The 17565-nt window shown below is 49.1% G+C and overlaps 1 protein-coding gene across 2 annotated transcripts in view; it reads right to left on the reverse strand.

Moving 5' to 3' along the window:
• TYK2 (tyrosine kinase 2) overlaps positions 1–17565 on the reverse strand; it is a 597160-nt gene that overhangs the window by 283462 nt on the left and 296133 nt on the right. For both annotated transcript variants that reach the window (XM_085600754.1, XM_085600753.1), the window contains exons 10-11: positions 6181–6338; positions 4563–4680 (exon numbers count right to left, since the gene is read on the reverse strand). In XM_085600754.1, coding sequence (XP_085456880.1) covers positions 4563–4680; positions 6181–6338 — 276 coding nt within the window. The remainder of the gene's footprint in view (positions 1–4562; positions 4681–6180; positions 6339–17565) is intronic.

The following is a 17565-nucleotide window of genomic DNA, read 5'->3' on the forward strand; positions in this document are numbered from 1 at the left end:
GAAGTTCTAGGTGATTGATGTGGAGCTGTTTTTGTTGAGTGGTCCACCTTCCCTGAGTGGTGTGTTGAAGGAGGTGGGCTCTCCACCCCGTGAGAGATGCGTCGGTGGTCAGCACAACTTGTGGAAGAGGCTCCAAGAACGGCCGCCCTTTGGACAGGTTGATGGTGTTCCACCATTTCAGCGAGCGAAGTGAGCGGCTTTCCACCAACACCAGATCGGTAAGTTGTCCGTGGGCCTGATTCCACTGTTGTGCTAGACATTCCTGTAAGGGACGCATTTGAAGGCGTGCGTAGGGTACTATGGAGATGCATGACGCCATCATGCCTAAGAGTTGCATGAACACTCTTGCGGGGAGAGAGTGTTGTGTTTGAAATTCTTGGATGAGAATTTGTATGTTGGCTATCCTGGCTGTGCTGGGATAAGCTACGGCTTTGGCTGTGTCTATGGTGGCTCCCAGGTATTGTTGTACTTGGGAGGGTTGTAGTTGAGATTTGGGATAATTGATGGTAAATCCCAAGTTGTGTAGGGTTTGGATAGTGCGGTGAGTGTGGAGAACGCATTTGTCTAGAGTACTGGCTTTTATGAGCCAATCGTCCAGATAGGGGAAGACATGGATTTCTTGTCTCCTGAGATATGCTGCCACAACTGCCAAGCATTTGGTGAACACCCTGGGTGCAGTTGTTACTCCGAATGGGAGAACTGTAAACTGATAGTGCTGACCGTCTACCACGAATCGTAGATATTTCCTGTGAGCGGGATGCAGAGGGATGTGAAAATATGCGTCCTTGAGGTCTAATGTGGCAAGGAAGTCTCCTTGTTGAAGTAATGGAAGGACCTGTTGGAGAGTGATCATGTGGAAATGATCCGAGTGTATGTACTGGTTTAGTAGTCTGAGGTCCAGTATGGGTCTTAAGGTTTTGTCCTTTTTGGGAATGAGGAAGTATAGGGAATATACTCCTGTGCCCTGATGTTGTAGTGGAACAGGTTCTATTGCGTGTTTTTGAAGCAAAGACTGTATTTCTTGTTTGAGGAGCGTGAGGTGGTGAGACGTCATGGGACGGTGCCTGGGTGGTATGTTTGGGGGTGGGTTTATGAGTTCGAGGCAGTAGCCAGATTGGATAATTTGTCTTACCCACCTGTCTGTAGTGATGGTATTCCAGACAGGTAGGAACTGTTGAAGTCTGCCCCCGACCGGAGTGGAATGGTCTGGGGGGAGTGGTGGCAAGTCACTGTTTGGTGGCTGTAGAGGTGCGGGTGTTGTTGTTGTTGCCCCGTCCTCGGCCTTTAGTATTGTTTCCCCGATAACCTCCCCTAAAATATCCTCCGTTAGGGGATGTTTGACCTGATGCTTTGAAGGTGGAAGAGTTGTCTGTTCCCACATTTTTGGAAGCTCCTCTATAAAAGGAGCGACGAAAGGAGCCTCTGGGTTGAGTAGACTGCAATGCTCCCATAGATTTGGCAGTCTCATTATCTTTCTTCATTTTTTCTAGGGCAGTGTCTACTGCAGGGCCGAATAGTTGCTCCTGATTAAAGGGTTGAGCAAGAATGGTGGTTTGGACTTCCGGCTTGAAGCCGGAAATGCGCAGCCATGCGTGGCGTCTAAGCAATACGCTTGTGTTGACTGCCCTAGAGGCGGTGTCCGCTGCGTCTAATGCGCATTTAATGGAGGCATTGGATATTAGTTTGCCCTCTTGGATGAGGTCAGTGGCCTGTGTTTTGAATGGTTCAGGCAGGTGTTGCAAGAGATCCTCTAGTTGATCATAATGGGCTCTATCATAACGAGCCAATAGGGCTTGTGTATTTGCGATACGCCAGTGGTTAGCAGCTTGAGCGGCAACCCTTTTGCCGGAATCCTCCAGGAGTTTAGACTCTTTGTCTGGGGGTGGCGTGTCTCCGGTTGTTTGGGAGTTCGCCCGTTTTCTGGCATTTGATACGACTAGTGAGTCTAGGGGGAGTTGCGCCTTGATGTACGCAGGATCTTGTGGCGCCGGTCTATATTTTTTTGCTATTCTGGGGTTGACAACTCTGGCCCTGACAGGGTCTTTAAAAACCTCATTGGCATGCTTTATCACTCCCTTAATCATGGGTAGAATGTGGAGTTTTCTGGGACTGCTCAAAAGTGTCGAGTAGAAAATCCTCCTCAGGAGTGTCGGTGTGCATGGTGACACCATGAAACGATGCTGCTCTGTTTATAAGCTGACCGAACCCTAAATGGTCATCAGGAGGGGAGGGTTTTGAGGGGTATGGAGTGGGGTCAGGCATATCAGGCATAGGGTAAGTCCAGTCATCTACTGGTGCTGTGTCCGGGAGTGTAAAGGGATCAGTAGGATCAGTGGGATAAGTAAAGAAATCTGGGTCTCCCCGTCCCCCTAAATCATCATCATCCTGTGGAGGTGGTGTGTGAGAAGGAGATGGTAGAGGTGAAGGCGGTGGGGGTGGGGGGGATGGAATAGGAGGTAATGTAGGAGAGGAAGGACGTATGGGTGAAGTGGCACAGTCCTTCTTCTTTGGAGGTGCTGGAGGAGGTGTTGTGTCCAGCTTCCTTTTCTTGTAGGGCACCGCTGTGACATGTCCAGTTTTCGGATTTATGTAAATCCGTTTTTGCTTTGGATCAGGCCGAAAGAGTTCCTCACTGTCCGAAGGCGGCTTTGGCGCCGACTTTTTTGTTTCTGTTTTGGATTTTTGTTCTTCATGGACTTGTTTTGGCACCGAGGATGTTTTGGGTGCCGAAGAACTTTTCGGTTCCGGTGGATTTTTCGGTGCCGAAGGACCTTTCGGTGCCGACGAGCCTTTCGGTGCCGGTGGAGACCTCGGCGCCGAAGAACGTTTTGGTGCCGGTGGAGATGTCGGTGCCGAGTGACGTTTCGGGGCCGACGGAGATTTCGGTCTCGGAGCCTGCTTCGGTGCCGAAGGTATTATAGGCACAATGACATGAGGTTTGCTCGAGCCCGAGCCACCTGCAGGCTTACTTTTCTTCGGAGCCGAGCCTGAGGGCGGGGCTTCTGAAGATGTTTTTGGATCGCGACTGGGCCCAGCTGGCAGAGTCTCGACCAATGTGTTTTTGGGTGGTGTTGGGGTAGGGGGGCTGGTACTCACAGGCTGCCCCGGATCAGAATCGTCGGCCTCGGACACGATCTGGAGATCTTCTGAGTCATCGTCAGGGACATCCTGTGCAAAGATGTCTTCTGGTTCCGGAACCGGCTTGGCCATGATATGGCGTCGAGCTCTTCGGTCCCGGATAGTTTTCTTCGAACGGAATGCGGCGCAGGCTGGACAGCTGGATTCGTTGTGGTCTGGTGAAAGGCACAAATTACAGACCTCGTGGTGATCGCTATGAGGGAACTTTGCTCCACATTGGGGGCATTTTTTAAAAGGTGTCCTTTCCATCAGCCGCGTCCGGAGTCGGTCAGATATGGTTTTCGACGTCGAGTTTTCAAATTTTGAGAGTTGTAGTGATTGCTATAAGTTTTCTGCTGGAGCGGAAAAAAGTTCATCCGAACCCAATGGCGGAAAAAAACAATCTGAGGATGGAGTGGGTGCCCATGCGCACTGTTGTCCAGGGGAGGAGTCACCAATCTCGTGACCAAAGACTTCTTCCGAAGACAACAACAACCTGCAATCATCCAAGCCCAACACCAGATGGTGATCTTATCCTTAGTGTGTGATCTGCAGCTCATATGCCTCGAACTTTGTATTTCTTTGTTGATGAACTTTCATATTTGAAAGCAAACTAAGATATGTGCTCACAGGAAGCACACTATTCATGCAAACAGGATGGGTGCAGATGACTGGGACAAATTCTTCCCTTAGGCTCCTCGTTCTATCATACTCCTCTTGCCATGCACAATTAATTAAGTCTTTTTTTCCACCACAAAATATATTCTCTGATTCGAACTACTTCATCTTTAGCCTAGACTCTGAACACCTTCCTCATATAATAAAAGGTGATCCACCTTTCCTTACTGACAACATGCTGACTGGCTCATCGTGTAGCACAACTACTTTTGCACATTAACAGACCACCTCTCTTAACACCCATGTGTTTAAACTTTCACCACAACTTAAGCATCAGCTCACCACTACTAAACCAAAAAAAGAAAAAAACTGAGTCATCTCAAGATTCAATTATTTTTAAATCGTTGCACCCATCTACTGAAACATACTCATCTTCCAACACCTTGAGCAACTTCAAAACAGCACTTGCACTTCTTACACTCAAAGAGCTTCCTTTGATCTACAACCTCCACTGTAAATGTCTTTGCACAATCTGTATCTGAATAACTGCTGCAAATGTGTGGTTAAGTTTCTATGCCCACACTCTCCCACATACCATGTTCCATTCATTGCGGAGTTTCTATGCGCTTCTTCATTTAGGTTCTTCACTGAACTTTTATTAAAAATGCTCAGCAAATATAATCCACTTTCCACTGCAGGGACACTTTTCAATAATGAATTAAAGACTTAAAGTGCTATTACAATAAATCTCCCTTACGGTACTATGTGCTACCACAGTGCCGAAATACGTCGTTCAATGAGATCCTGGCCTAAACACGCTTGTTTACCTCTGTTCTCTTTACCACAGACATAATCATCCGGTGGAAGTCGACAGCGCTCCATCGGATCACATATTGGCCTTCTTCTCTCTCCTCCCTTCTTAGCTTTGCCAAGATGAACTCTTCACTGAAATAAAGTAAGCGGTCACACAGACACAACTGTTAGAAAGTAACAGAACCACAAGCACCCAGGGAACTGCCTATAGTTAACATTAAACTAGACGTAGCTATATCAATAGAAGAAGTACCATCAAACCTATCTACAATTACAATTGGCTTTGGTCATTTATAAATTACTGTGTGATGGGAATAAGGCATTCTAAAAGATACAACCATTTTGTAACTCCACTGTTCATTTCTAGAGTTCATGAGAGTGAAATATAAACAATGCAGTAACGATTTTATCCTCAGCCTTACCCATCTTTCCAGTGACATGCCAACAGTACTCAGGGACCTGTCCGATGCTGACACTTGCTAAGGCGCAGTGTCCCCATCACAAGGTCCTCTAGAGTCTGGCACATGGCCAAGCACCAGAGTAGGCCATGTTTTAAATACCTTTTGAAATCAATTGCTTTCTCCCAAAGCTGGGAACGAGGAACAGCCGAGCCAGTGAAGAGCTTACGCCAATCTTAAAGAAAAGGATGGAGAAGCAGGCCTTTTCTGAAAGCAGCAATTAAAGTCAACATGCCCAATGAAATCTGTGGAAGGGCTCTTGAGCAAGGGGTATAGACACAAGTCACTGCAAGAGGAAGTGATATGTCTACAAAAGGGCAATATACAACTGAAAATAATGGGCATTACATCAAAAATGGCAAAAAATGTATTAATTGACTAAGACAGGAGATGCTATAATTCTATGCACATCTAGTTAAAAGGTGGGAGTTTGTCTAAAACATAATAATGGAGAACTTTGTCAGCTGCTTTTTTATGTGTATTTGTTGAGACATTACTTGGCATGTGCCTTCACCAGAAGACAGTGGCCCGATGAATGTATGTCTTGAAGAAGAAAGCAACATTTCAAAATTGCAATCAGGAATTGGTAACTGCACTGCAAAGACATACTAAACTCAAGGACAGAAATGCCACAAGAAGAACTGGTACATAAAGAGTACAGACTGAAGCTCGTTTTCAATGAAGAAGTACAACAACAAAAAATAGAACAGGGTGCAGCCTACGGAAAGCTTTCTAGGATAAAGAAAAATAAACCAGATACCCAACGTAAGTGGGTCATGAAACGTGACTCATGAACCCGAGGCTACTAAGGAAACAGAAGCTGAGTAGGCTAATGTGAAGTTCATAGAATTGATATTAACGCTTATTGTTTCCATGTTGTGAATTATCCCATGGTTGCCACCAGATAGCTCTTCTCTATGCGGATTATGTCAAGGCTTGGCATAGCCAGATTACAAAACAAAAACAATGGACGTGTTTATACACTCTCACACCACCTGTGAGAATATCACATTTGTCAATTCTAGTCTGCACTAGCTTCTCCATCCTTAATGGCTCCAGGTTAATGTGGCAAGGTGCAGGACGCACAAGTCTCATGAATTTGGCTTTAATTCATAGATGAACTCCAATCAAAGGGGCCTGGGAGACCATACCTGAGGCCAATGGCAAGACTTACTGCATGGGTCCGTGAATGCCATTCAAGACACTCATCACCAGGCGAGGAGGTGCAACCTCTTGGCACAGATAGTGTTTGGAGTCCACGAGGAGCCGGAAGTAGCCATCGACTAGGGCCACTAATGAGAGGGCTTCTTCGGAGGAAGGGAGGACCAGCTCCTGCAAGAGAACACAGGGACAATCAATAGTTACAGGGCTGTGCAGCTAGGTTACCCCAAGCAGCAGGTATTTTCTTTCAGGCACACATACCTCTTTATAGTATTACAAAAGCTGACACAATATAAAAAGAAACCAACACTTTCTTAAAAGGGACAAAAATGAAGGCGAAATTATTATTGCATCTGCTGATACAGCTAAAGAAGAACATTGAAATACACAGATTTAATAAATCAATTATTTATTTATTTTTAATCTTTTCATTTTCAGTTCACAACCTCTACAAGGGACAGGAAAAACAATGTATTATGATTTAATGTTTGTCCAGTGCCACAATAAATAAGAATGTATATTACACACTGAAACAATTTATGGATTACAGCACTAGAAAGAATAATCAGCTGTTCATCAATGTTTTTGTAAATAACAAAACAAATTACAAGGATTTTAGAACACTTTTGCTGGTCAGGGAGGTGTGTCTTTTGTTGCTGGGAAGCGAAAAAAACGTGTCATCTCAAATTCATTTTAGAGGGCCGGATTCACAAAGGTGTTTGCTTATGCAAAGTTCAACTTGCTTTTCCATTTTTTAACGCTATGTTTGTGACTCTTAAAAGGTGATTTTACGCTTCTCAAAAGATTTACTAACACATACTTTTTGTGTGAGAAACTCTTCGCTGAGATGAAGGCAGTGGGTGATCAATGGTAGAAGTGCCGGAATGACTGATGGCCGGCTCCAATATGCTTGTTTGATGAGTAACCACAAAAGGTTTTCTCAGCCCTTTCCCATCCTGCAAACAATTAAAACTTCACTTTTGTCAAGTAGTTTCTCCAGAGGGAAAACTAATTTCCACAAAGAGGACAAAAAGAGTTACTAGTGCAAATGAACTCATGGGATACATTTTTCTGATGCACACCAGTTATTTGAAGCCTCTGGGAGTTTAACAAAAATCTGCAACTTACTCCAAATGCAGGAGGTAACCTACAGGAGTAATTATATATTATTTTTTGTGATGCACACCTACATTTCATTTGTGTAGATCCATGGAATGACTGTAAACCAAGTATACCATTATTGTCCTGTAAACTAGCTGCAAAATGTGTTGATTCACGGTGCTGTAAAATGCTCTGTACTGTACCTTTTCATTCAAAATGTTCTTGGAATGGCAGACTCGCACATACCAATCACTCAGTTGCCATTCGGACTATGGATGATGCTTTAACACTGAGTTCACAAGTTACCAGTACTTTCTCAGAAATATTGTTTTCCGGCAGCCTTATATACCAATCCTCACACAGACGGTTCATTAGTTTCAGTTATCCTACCTCTGCGTCCTTTCATAGCACATCTACTACCCTATGAAACCATGACACACAAGAGCAAACATCCCAAGTCTTTTCTAGCTCAGACCTTCCATTTTCTCCAGCTTGATAAGTTTTCAAACACTCAGTACATGCACAAATACCTGCTTATTGTAAAATCCGACCTATCCATGTCCCAGGGAAGTAAACGTTTGCTGGTTGCCCTTTTCTTTCTAAATAAATAAAATGCGTTCTGGTGAAATGATCATGTGTGCCTCTTTACTTTTATCCAGCAACAAATAAAATGTATCTTCATCACACTATCTCCCCGAAATTCTATCTTGTGAGCTAAGAATGAATCTGCCCTCTAGTGGGAATTATGTCTCTAAAAAAAATTAATGTGCTTTCTCTCTTACATGGAAAGTGTGTGCTAAAGGTGGTTTAAACAAAACCACTTACAATATTTTCTCGGATATACTGAATATTATATATACTTTATGCTGTCCTATATTTGTTTTCAGATATACTGTAATCTGAAGCATAGCCCCCCTCCCAAGGCCGATTTTGGGCCCCAGGGGCCCCAACCAGCGGGGCTCGGCCATGACTCCCTGGGTGCCATGGAGCCCACCCAGTGTGGTCGAATGGGGACCGTAAGGCGGAACCTCAAGGCACCCGCAGGCCCAGATGACTCCCCGCCTTCTGCGGGAGCAGGCATTGTACTCGCATTCTGGAAGCTGCTAAACAGCTCATGTGTGAGAGCAGTTGTTTTGTCTGTTTCCAAGCCCAATTGACAGAAGGCAGGGAAATAGACGAGTGGGAGCACTTTGACAGCTCCCACTTGTTCAAAGTGGAGTTAGTGTTTGCTCTGACTTGGCGGGAGCTGTGACAGCTCCCGCCAAGTCAGAGCAAACAGCTAGGGTAGGCACCCCAGAACATAGCAGGGGATGGCCCTGGGGGATGGTGGTCACAAGGGCCATTAATGGTGCTAGGAAGGGGGCCCCACGGCCCACCTACTTCTGTGTTCACCTGCTGGCCTGGAGGAGGTGGTAGTCCCCGGGCATGTATATGGCACAGGAGGGAAGCGGAATGCCCCCCCTCCCACTATTATTTATGTTATAGGTCCCTGGGAGGTGGTGGTCCCCGTGGTCCACACGACTCCCCACAAATTGTCGTTGTTATTGCCCCATGCAGGTTGTGGTACCTGGGGCTTCTAGGAAGTACAGGAAGGGGTTCGGTGAATCCACCCTCCATTATTAAACGTAATGCCTCAGAGAGCTAGTGGTCCCCCGGGCTCTTATGAAGCCTAGAAGGGGGGTCTGTGTGGGCCCCCTCCATTTTTATGAATAAAGCCCCAGGGAGGTGGTGGTCCCTGGGGCTCCAAGAGCCATCGGAGGGAGGCCCGGTCGATCCATTCTCGATTCCTGCAGAATATTTATTTTAAAAGGGCTTTTTTGCCCCAGCAGGACCCCAGGACCATGGCTAAGGGGTCAGGGTATTCTTACCCTACCCTTTTCTTCTTTTTAAACTTTTGTTTGGGACTGCGTTGAAACCGAGTCCCAAGATGGCTGCCAACATTTCCTGGTTGAAGTGTTGGTAGCCAATTAGATTTCAACACGAGATCGGGAGGGTTTGCAGAGACTTTGCACCCTTAGACACACAAATTTGGATTTCTTTTAATAACTCAAAAACTTTTGGCCCAACCTCACGGTGCACATAGAGGGCAGTGCCTCCCACCCTGTGGTTGTGATGGAAAATCTCTTCAGGACATGATGCACTTTTTAATGTTTTGTAGTTTTAACGAGGCATCTAGAAAGTCTTTTATCATTCATATTATTGATAAAAACAGGTTTTAGGGAGGTTAGACCTGATTTTATCTTTTTACAACAGCTTTCTTGCTACGCAGTGTTGCACGTTCTTAGCTTTCTAAGGGTTGTCATAAGGCTCCGGTCTAGCTGTGATTAGCCTTTGTGGACAATTACTTGTCGCTGCGATAACATGACATTGGTTTTAACATGATGGGGGCGTGGCCTGATGCTGATGTAGAAAGAAGCGGACCTCGGAGCTCCTCCGTGGCCTCCCTCCGTTACAATTGATCCTGTGGCATTAAGGGGGCCCCTAATCTCCCAGGTGGCTGGACAGCGGAACACGGAACGATACTTTGTCCCGATTCAGCACTGGCCGCGGCGACCTAAGATGGCGGCCGCGACCTAACGAGGAAGTCGCCATACACTACAACGGCCTGTGGGCTGCGAACTGCACCTGAAGAGCGGCGGGGGTCCTGAATCTGGCCCTGGCGCAGCGGCAGTACTGGCGAGGGAGCGGGGAGAGCGGAGCACCGCGACCTGGCGCTGCACCCTCACCTTAAGATGGCGGCTCGGAGGTGGAATGGAGGACCGTCCTGGCTGAGAGTGCGGTAGGAGGGTGCTAAGTCCTGGGGGGCGGCGGAGCCGCCCCGGTGTCAGCGCCAACGTCCACCGCTTGACTCCTGCTGGGGACCGGCATGCTTGTGGGCCTCCTGCAGGGTGGTACATGACTGACAGGCGGCCTTCGCAATAGATCTGGGACATTGGCAGCGGTGACTGACCGGCCGGGACTACAACCCCCCACGCTGTGCTGGCGGCGCTGATGAGCAGTAAGCATGGCTGTGAGTTATCCTGCTCTGTCTACGACTGAGAAGGCGCCCTGCCTTTCTCCCGGACTGCCCCAATTGGACGACCCTTGGCTTCGGCGGAGTGATGTAGAGTGTGGGGATCATGTGCAGGAGCTGACCGCTCTGATAGAGGCGGTGGAATTTGAGCATGCTTCTGGAGGCCCTGCTATAGCTGCCCCCGTGGCGTCACCTGGCCCCTGCTGACCGCTTGAAGGCATGTGGTAAATAATTTAATTACCGGGACTTAATTTGATACAGAACATAATAAAAATAGCTCAATAAGTAAGAGGCAGAATCCGTGGTATTAGAGGTTAAGAACGGGCTTTATTCCAATGGACGATTTCGAAATCGTGGACTCCAAGTTCCATCACCACGGAGGCTCAGGAAGTGAAGTACATACATTATTGATAATTAATAACTTTTATACAATAGGCATTACAGCGAAGCAAATGCAAGAGGCGTAACAATTGATAGCAAAGATAACATTTCACATGCGTAGCTGAAGGAGGCGTAATTGGGAGTAACAAGGAAACGTCATTGGTTGTGATGTTACATATGGGTGGACCTATGAAATAATTTCGCAATGTCAGCAGAAATACTTTGCAGAGATGCGCGCGCAGCAGCATGACGTGTGATTGACGTGCAGCTAGGGGGTGAAGGGGACTTGACATTTAGCTCTACATGTGGCGACAGATGTCTAGAGGGTCAAGTCAACCTAATCCCAAATCATATCTAACATCCTATGTTTAAAGAACTATGTTATCCAAAAGAGAGGCCTTCTTGGAGTAGAATCTTATTCTATACTGACTATACTGACTGTTAGTGCGTGTACAAGCGTCTAAGTGTCTACACTAGATGCGAGGGCAGGAATCTTCCATAGTAACAGGACTACAAATTACTTGTATAAAGACAGAGAAGCCGGGCCTCTGCTCGGTAGTTGGCAGAATGTTTACTTAAGCTACTAGACAGGAATGCATTGGGCAGGGAGCGGAGCAGATAATTTCCGAAGGTGAAATACAGTTCTTGGCAGGCAGCAAGCTGATGTCAGGCATCGTGAGCCGCGCAGGGAATGAGACAAAGTTCATGGTCACAGATGCAGGCTCGGACTGGAGCTTCAGAGACAGAAAGCAAGAAAAGCTTGATGACAGAATCAGGGCCTACTCGTCTGAACTGTAAAATGGCATAAGTGAACCATATAAAGGCGGTGGCCTTTCGTACTTAGGAATGGAATATCCGGCCCATTCATGGCGGATCTGAAAGAGGACATGTTAACGGTGGACGCACATGTATTTGCGTCTTCATAACTGGAACTGGAGGGAACATACATGTACTTGTAACATGTACATAGAACCGTTGGGGTCCAAGATAGGGGACATAACTGACCAGAAAAATCCATATTTCCACAGGCAGATGGAGCTTTCACGGGGTAGAGATCTCGTAACGGACAAGCCCTGAGGATCTCCGTGTGAGCTGCTTGGTTTCCGAGACACGCTGCTACATAGAGGGTGACTTGTGGCGGTGCTGGAGGACCTTAACGAGTTGCTGGCTGCCCCCTGAGTTGCACTGTCTGGACGGCGCTTCTTCCTTCCGCCCTTCTAGCTGAGGCCGGGGTAGAACGAAGACCAGCTCCTGGACTCTCCTGGCCTACTTGCCCCCAGGGCCGGGTGCAGCTACCCCGCACGTCAACTCTTGCTTGGGACTTACTCTGCTTCATCTGATTTGCTGGGCGAGACAGCTACAACAATTAAGCGCAGCTGTGATTGGCGGCACCCCGAATCTGGTGGGGTCTGGTGTGGCCCCAGGTAAGTGGCTGGGATGGGCCGTGTGTCAAAGAAAAAGGGGTTTGCTGCCCTCCGGGAAGAGGACGGGAGGCAGCAATCTGGAGATGAGGACGTCGAGACGCGCAACTCCGGTGTGGAGGCTCCTGGAAGCCCTACTCTGGTGGATATAATGCAGGCCATCACTGCATCCCGGGAGGCCCTTGAAACAAAGATAGACACTATTGGGGTGGATCTCGCTTTGCTCAAGGATGACTGTAAGAAGCTGAAGGAGCGGGTAAAAGCAACGGAGAGGACATTGGAGGAGGTACCAGACAAGATGACCACCTTGCAGCACTCCTTGAGACAGATGGAGAGCAGGGTTCGAATTGTGGAGCTGAGGGGCACTCTCACAGGAATAACCTCCACATAGTGGGGATTCCAGAACATGCGGAAGGAGACGATGCTGTCCGGTACTTGGAAGGCTGGCTCAGGTCGGAGGTTGCCCCGGAGGGGCTGTCCCCGTTTTTTGCCCTTGAGAGAGCCCACAGGGTCCCGGCTAGGCCTCCTAAGCTAGGGGCACCCCCGAGGCCGATGGTGGCAAGGTTGCTGCACTACCGTGACAGGGACCACCTCCTGCAGCAGGCCCGAGAAAAGCAACATCTACAAATAGACAACTCCAAGGTGATGCTCTTTCCGGACTACACCAGGGAGGTTCAGAGACAGCGCGCCTCCTTTGTTGCTCTTAAGCGGAAATTGTGTCAACTCCACATTCCTTATGCAATGCTCTTCCCGGCGCAGCTGCAGGTGGTGGACGGTACTGGCATGCTTTTTTTCACCACTCCGCAGGACGTGTGGCAATGGCTGGAGACACATCAGGCAAAGCGAGGTCGAGGCGGAGTTCGACAACGAGCAATGCGGAGAGACGGTCCCCCGAAGCTACGAGCCCGTCGAGGGCTCTCAAGCTACCGGACCGTCGCCTTGAACGAGACAGAGCTGTGCAGGCAGTTGCAGCGATCAGCCAGAGTGGAACTAGCCCGTCTTCTGCTTCCTCTAACTGAGTGCTGGGGGGCTCTAGTTCCTCTCCAGCTGGCAGCACGAATGGTGATTCTGAGCCTGAACTACCAGAGGTCACTCCGCAGACGGTGGACTTGTTTGGATGATCTGGACCCTGATGGCGGGGTGAGATAAACTTGCACTGCACCTCAGGATTGACTGTTGAAGGGTGCATGCCTTGTGGGAAGAGGGGAGATGGCACAAATTGATTGCTATTATTGGGGCTCCCAGGATGCTGTTACTGTTTACATTAACAATGTGCGGGGGGCGAGCCGGGGGGGGCTTTGGGTCCCAAAGGGTCGGCGCACGTCTATCTACCCATTTTGAGCGAGGTTGATGGTTCTTTCAGTTTGGATGGGGGCTAGTTTAAGGGAACCTATCCTGGGGAGTGGGAGTTGGGGGGAGTTGGGGTGCAGGGGAAGGGGGAGGGTGGGACCAAGCATTTACTTCACCGCGCCAATGCTACCGCCGTAGGTACTAAATGTCTATCTTGGAACATTAGGGGGATGTACACTATGATTCGCTGTCACAAGATTCACGCTGTCACAAGATTCATGCCTATCTTAGAAGGCGTGGGGTGCAGATAGCACTGCTACAGGAAACGCACTTAAATAAACAGGAGGGACTGGCTTTGCAACGGAGGTGGCGGGGGAAGGTGTTCTGTACCACATACTCGGCTTATGCACGAGGCGCAATGGTCTGGGTTAGGGCGGGGGTACCATTCCAGACTACTGGGCAGGTGATTGACCCTGAAGGTAGATATGTTGTGGTCACGGGGCGCTTAGATGGCAGGGACATTGTCCTAGGGAGCATATATGCCCCCAACACGGATCAGGCTTCCTTTTACACACACCTTTCTGGGAAATTGGCTCCTTTGTTGACTGGCTCGATGCTCCTGGGTGGCGATTTTAACTGCATCACTGATCTTTCCCTAGATCGCTCTCATCCTCCCCGTGCGGATTCCTTGATCTACAGGTTGGCTGCAGTGCGGCGGGACTGGCAACAACAATGGGGGTTGACTGATACCTGGAGGGCGCACCACCCGTTTGACAGGGACTATTCTTACTTCTCATCGTTACATGACCTGCATGTTCAGCTGGACTCGATCCTTAGCTCCCCAGATGTCCACGGGGGGATGGTACATAGTGAATACTTAGCTAGGACATTGTCTAATCATAACCCACTATTGACAATCCTACATTGGCTGCGGGATCGCCCTGCCATCCCCACTTGGCGGCTCCGGCCTGATACATTAGAGGATCCAGTGTTGCAAGCTACTATTGGATGGCCCATTGACGAATATTTTAGGGTTAACGCTAACACGGCATCTTATTTGGTGGTCGAATGGGATGCTTTTAAGTCGGTAGTTAGAGAGCGCTGCATAGGAGAGGTAGTAGGAGTGGGCAAAGTGTTGCTGCAAGACGTACTTAAGGCAGAACAGAAGGTACTCGATTCGGAGATGGAGCGCCCGGACAGACAGGCAGGGTTACTTGAAGTTCGAGAGGAACTAGCAGTTCAAATCGAGAGATTGCGCTGCTTCGATTATAAGGCCTACACAGATAAGGCGCACGCGAAGCGCGATAAGGCTGGGGCATTGCTAGCCTGGCTGACCAATCCGGCGCGTAGAGGGACAATGATACTGGAATTGAGAGGCCAGGAAGACGAGGTGTTTTACACCCAAAGGGGTATTAACGATCATTTCTTACAGTATTATACTGAGTTATACCGGAGTAGGCTGGGTACTGGGCTCCCGGGTGATGAGGAGTTTCTGCCAAAGGCTGAGTTACCACAACTTGAGGCCGAGGACGCCGCAGCTCTTGGTCGGGACAGTGAAGCGAGCGAAGTATGCAGCGCCATAAAGCACATGGCCAGAAACAAGAAACCGGGTACCGATGGGCTTCCCGTCGAATTTTACGTGGCCTACACGGACGTTCTGGTTCCCAGTTTGGTGGTGCTCTATAACAGGGCACAACGGGAGGGTGCCCTCCCTGCCTCCACGTGCAAAGCCCTCATAGTTCCCCTTCTCAAGCCGGGCAAACCTGCTTGGAATCGTTCCTCGTACAGGCACCTCGCGATGCTTAATCCTGGTTACAAGATCTTAAGCCAAATTCTGGCCAGTTGTTAGATGCCCCATATGAAGAAACTGATCCATACGGATCAAGCCGGATTTATTCCCTCTCGAAATACCGCGATGTATGTGGGCAGACTTATGCGCATTTTGGGGTCCAACACCTATGATAAGGAAGAGGCCTGCATTTTTGCGGTCAATATCGAAAAGGCCTTTGATAGCCTGGAGTGGACCTACCTTTTTAATGTCTTGCGGGAATTTGGCTTGGGAGAATGCTTTATACAGTGGACGGCGTTGCTGTACAGTGCTTCTACTGCCAGGGTGAGAACAGTGGGCTTGATTTCTGCTGCCCTTACAGTAGCTCGGGGGACGAGGCAGGGGTGCCCGTTGTCCCTGTTATTGTTTGCCCTGGTGATGGAGCCCATGGCTGCTCACGCCAGGTCAGGGCAGTATTTCCCTGGGCTCTTGGTGGAGGGACGAATGCAGCATATAGCATTGTATGCGGACGATCTCCTCATGTTCCTGCCGGATCCTGGGGACGCCCTTCGGGGAGCGAGGGCCTTGCTGGTGACCTAGGGGAGGGTGGCGGGACTCCGGGTGAACTGGACCAAGTCGTGTTTGTTTCCTACTAGACCAGACAGGATAGATCATCAGAGGGCAGGGGATGTTCCGTGGGAATGTCGGTGTTTGCCATACTTGAGGACTCAGATTTATCATGCTCCTGACGACCTCTTGGGGGGGGCAATATGGGGCGAGCGGAGAGCTGAGCAAAAACCTGTTTTGATTTCTGGGGGACTCTTCCACTATCTGTTGCAGGCAGGGTTGCCTTGGTGAAGATGGTCATCCTGCCCAGGTATCTCTATTACTTTGGGATGCTCCCCGTTTGGATCCCAGGTAAGCTCTTTGCCCAACTTAATACTTTGATTACAGGGTTTAAATGGAGAGCTGGGAGACGGAGGGTTGCTCTGACCACCCTGCAGCGGCCCAGGGCAGAGGGGGGCCTTGCGTTGCCGGACCTAGAGGTCTATTATCATGCCACGCAGCTCCAATGGTTTATGAAATGGGTGGCGGGCCATATTAGGCGTCCGGGGGACTAGGGGTGGTAGGATCCGAGTTGGCATCTTTTGTCTTGTGAGCTGCTGCGGGTCCTGTTGAGAGGTGACTTGTTGCCGCCAGATTTGTGCACTGTGCAGCAGTGCTGGGCACGCCTGGCCAGGAGGGCGCACATTAAGATTCCCTATGCGCCCGAGATCCCGTTGAGGATGTGTGAGGCGTTACCTCACGGGGGGATTGGAGCCAATTGCTGGCCTGGAAGGAGGCGGGAGTTATGGCAATAGGTAACCTATATGAGGGTGGCAATCTTCTCCCTTTTAATGACCTCAGGGAGCGACATGACTTTCTTCTACATGCGGCCCTGACAGCGGCTATCAGAAAGCACTGGCGAAAGGGATTGTTGGAGCCAGATACGTCCCTCACTTGTCAATATGTAGTGATGGCGGCGGGCACCTTTAAAGCGGTAACCTGCCTCTACAGGCAAATCACTCGGGGTCTCCGTCAACCCCTGACAGCGTTGCAGCTCAAGTGGGAGGCGGATCTGGGGTAGCCCATTCCAGAAAAACCTTGGGATGCGATTGTTGAGCGGCCGTGGAAAAGCTCTCGGAATGCGCGCTTCCAGCTCATCCAATTCTATGTTTTCGATAGGGCCTACCTCACGCCCGGCAAAATTACTGAATATTTTGGGGTGTCAGCCACTTGTCCCTGTTGTGACCAGGAAGGGGCGAGTTTTCTCCATATGTTCTGGGATTGTCCACAGGTGGGAGACTACTGGAGAGGGGTGACGACTACTTTGATGACTGTGACGGAGAGGGAGATAGCCATGACACCAGGGGTTTGCTGGTTACTTTGGTTTCCACATACTGCCAAGACTAAGATCACCAGCAAGTTCATTGATTTAGGGTTGGTCTTGGCTAAGAGAGAACTTACTTTCCACTGGAAGACGAGGCAGGGACCTAGTCTAGCGAGCTGGAATAGGGAGCTGGTGAAATGGGCAGAAAGTGAAGGGAACTATAGGTTGTGTATGGCTCAGCGTAATGGGAGCGAGAAGTCACTGGAAATTGCACGTCATGGGTGGCACTCCTGGAGCTGACCAAGCACCCGACTGTAGAAGACGAGGAAACACTTGAGAGGGACGGGGCATGGGCCCCTTGAGCGACCCCTCCCGCCTGCAGGAGTATAGAGCACGATGGGACCAATGAGAACATGATAGGAACCTTCCCCCTGTGTCCCTGATCCGCTAAGGACTGCGCCCTGCGAGGTAGGGATTCTGTTAGGTAGTGCAGGAGTTTTTTTTGCTTTCCTGAATATTTTAGCGACTGGCGGCATGCTTGGGTGGGTGGTTGG

Source organism: Triturus cristatus, chromosome 4_2 (assembly GCF_964204655.1).
Source record: "Triturus cristatus chromosome 4_2, aTriCri1.1, whole genome shotgun sequence".
Classification (NCBI taxonomy): Eukaryota; Metazoa; Chordata; class Amphibia; order Caudata; family Salamandridae; genus Triturus; species Triturus cristatus.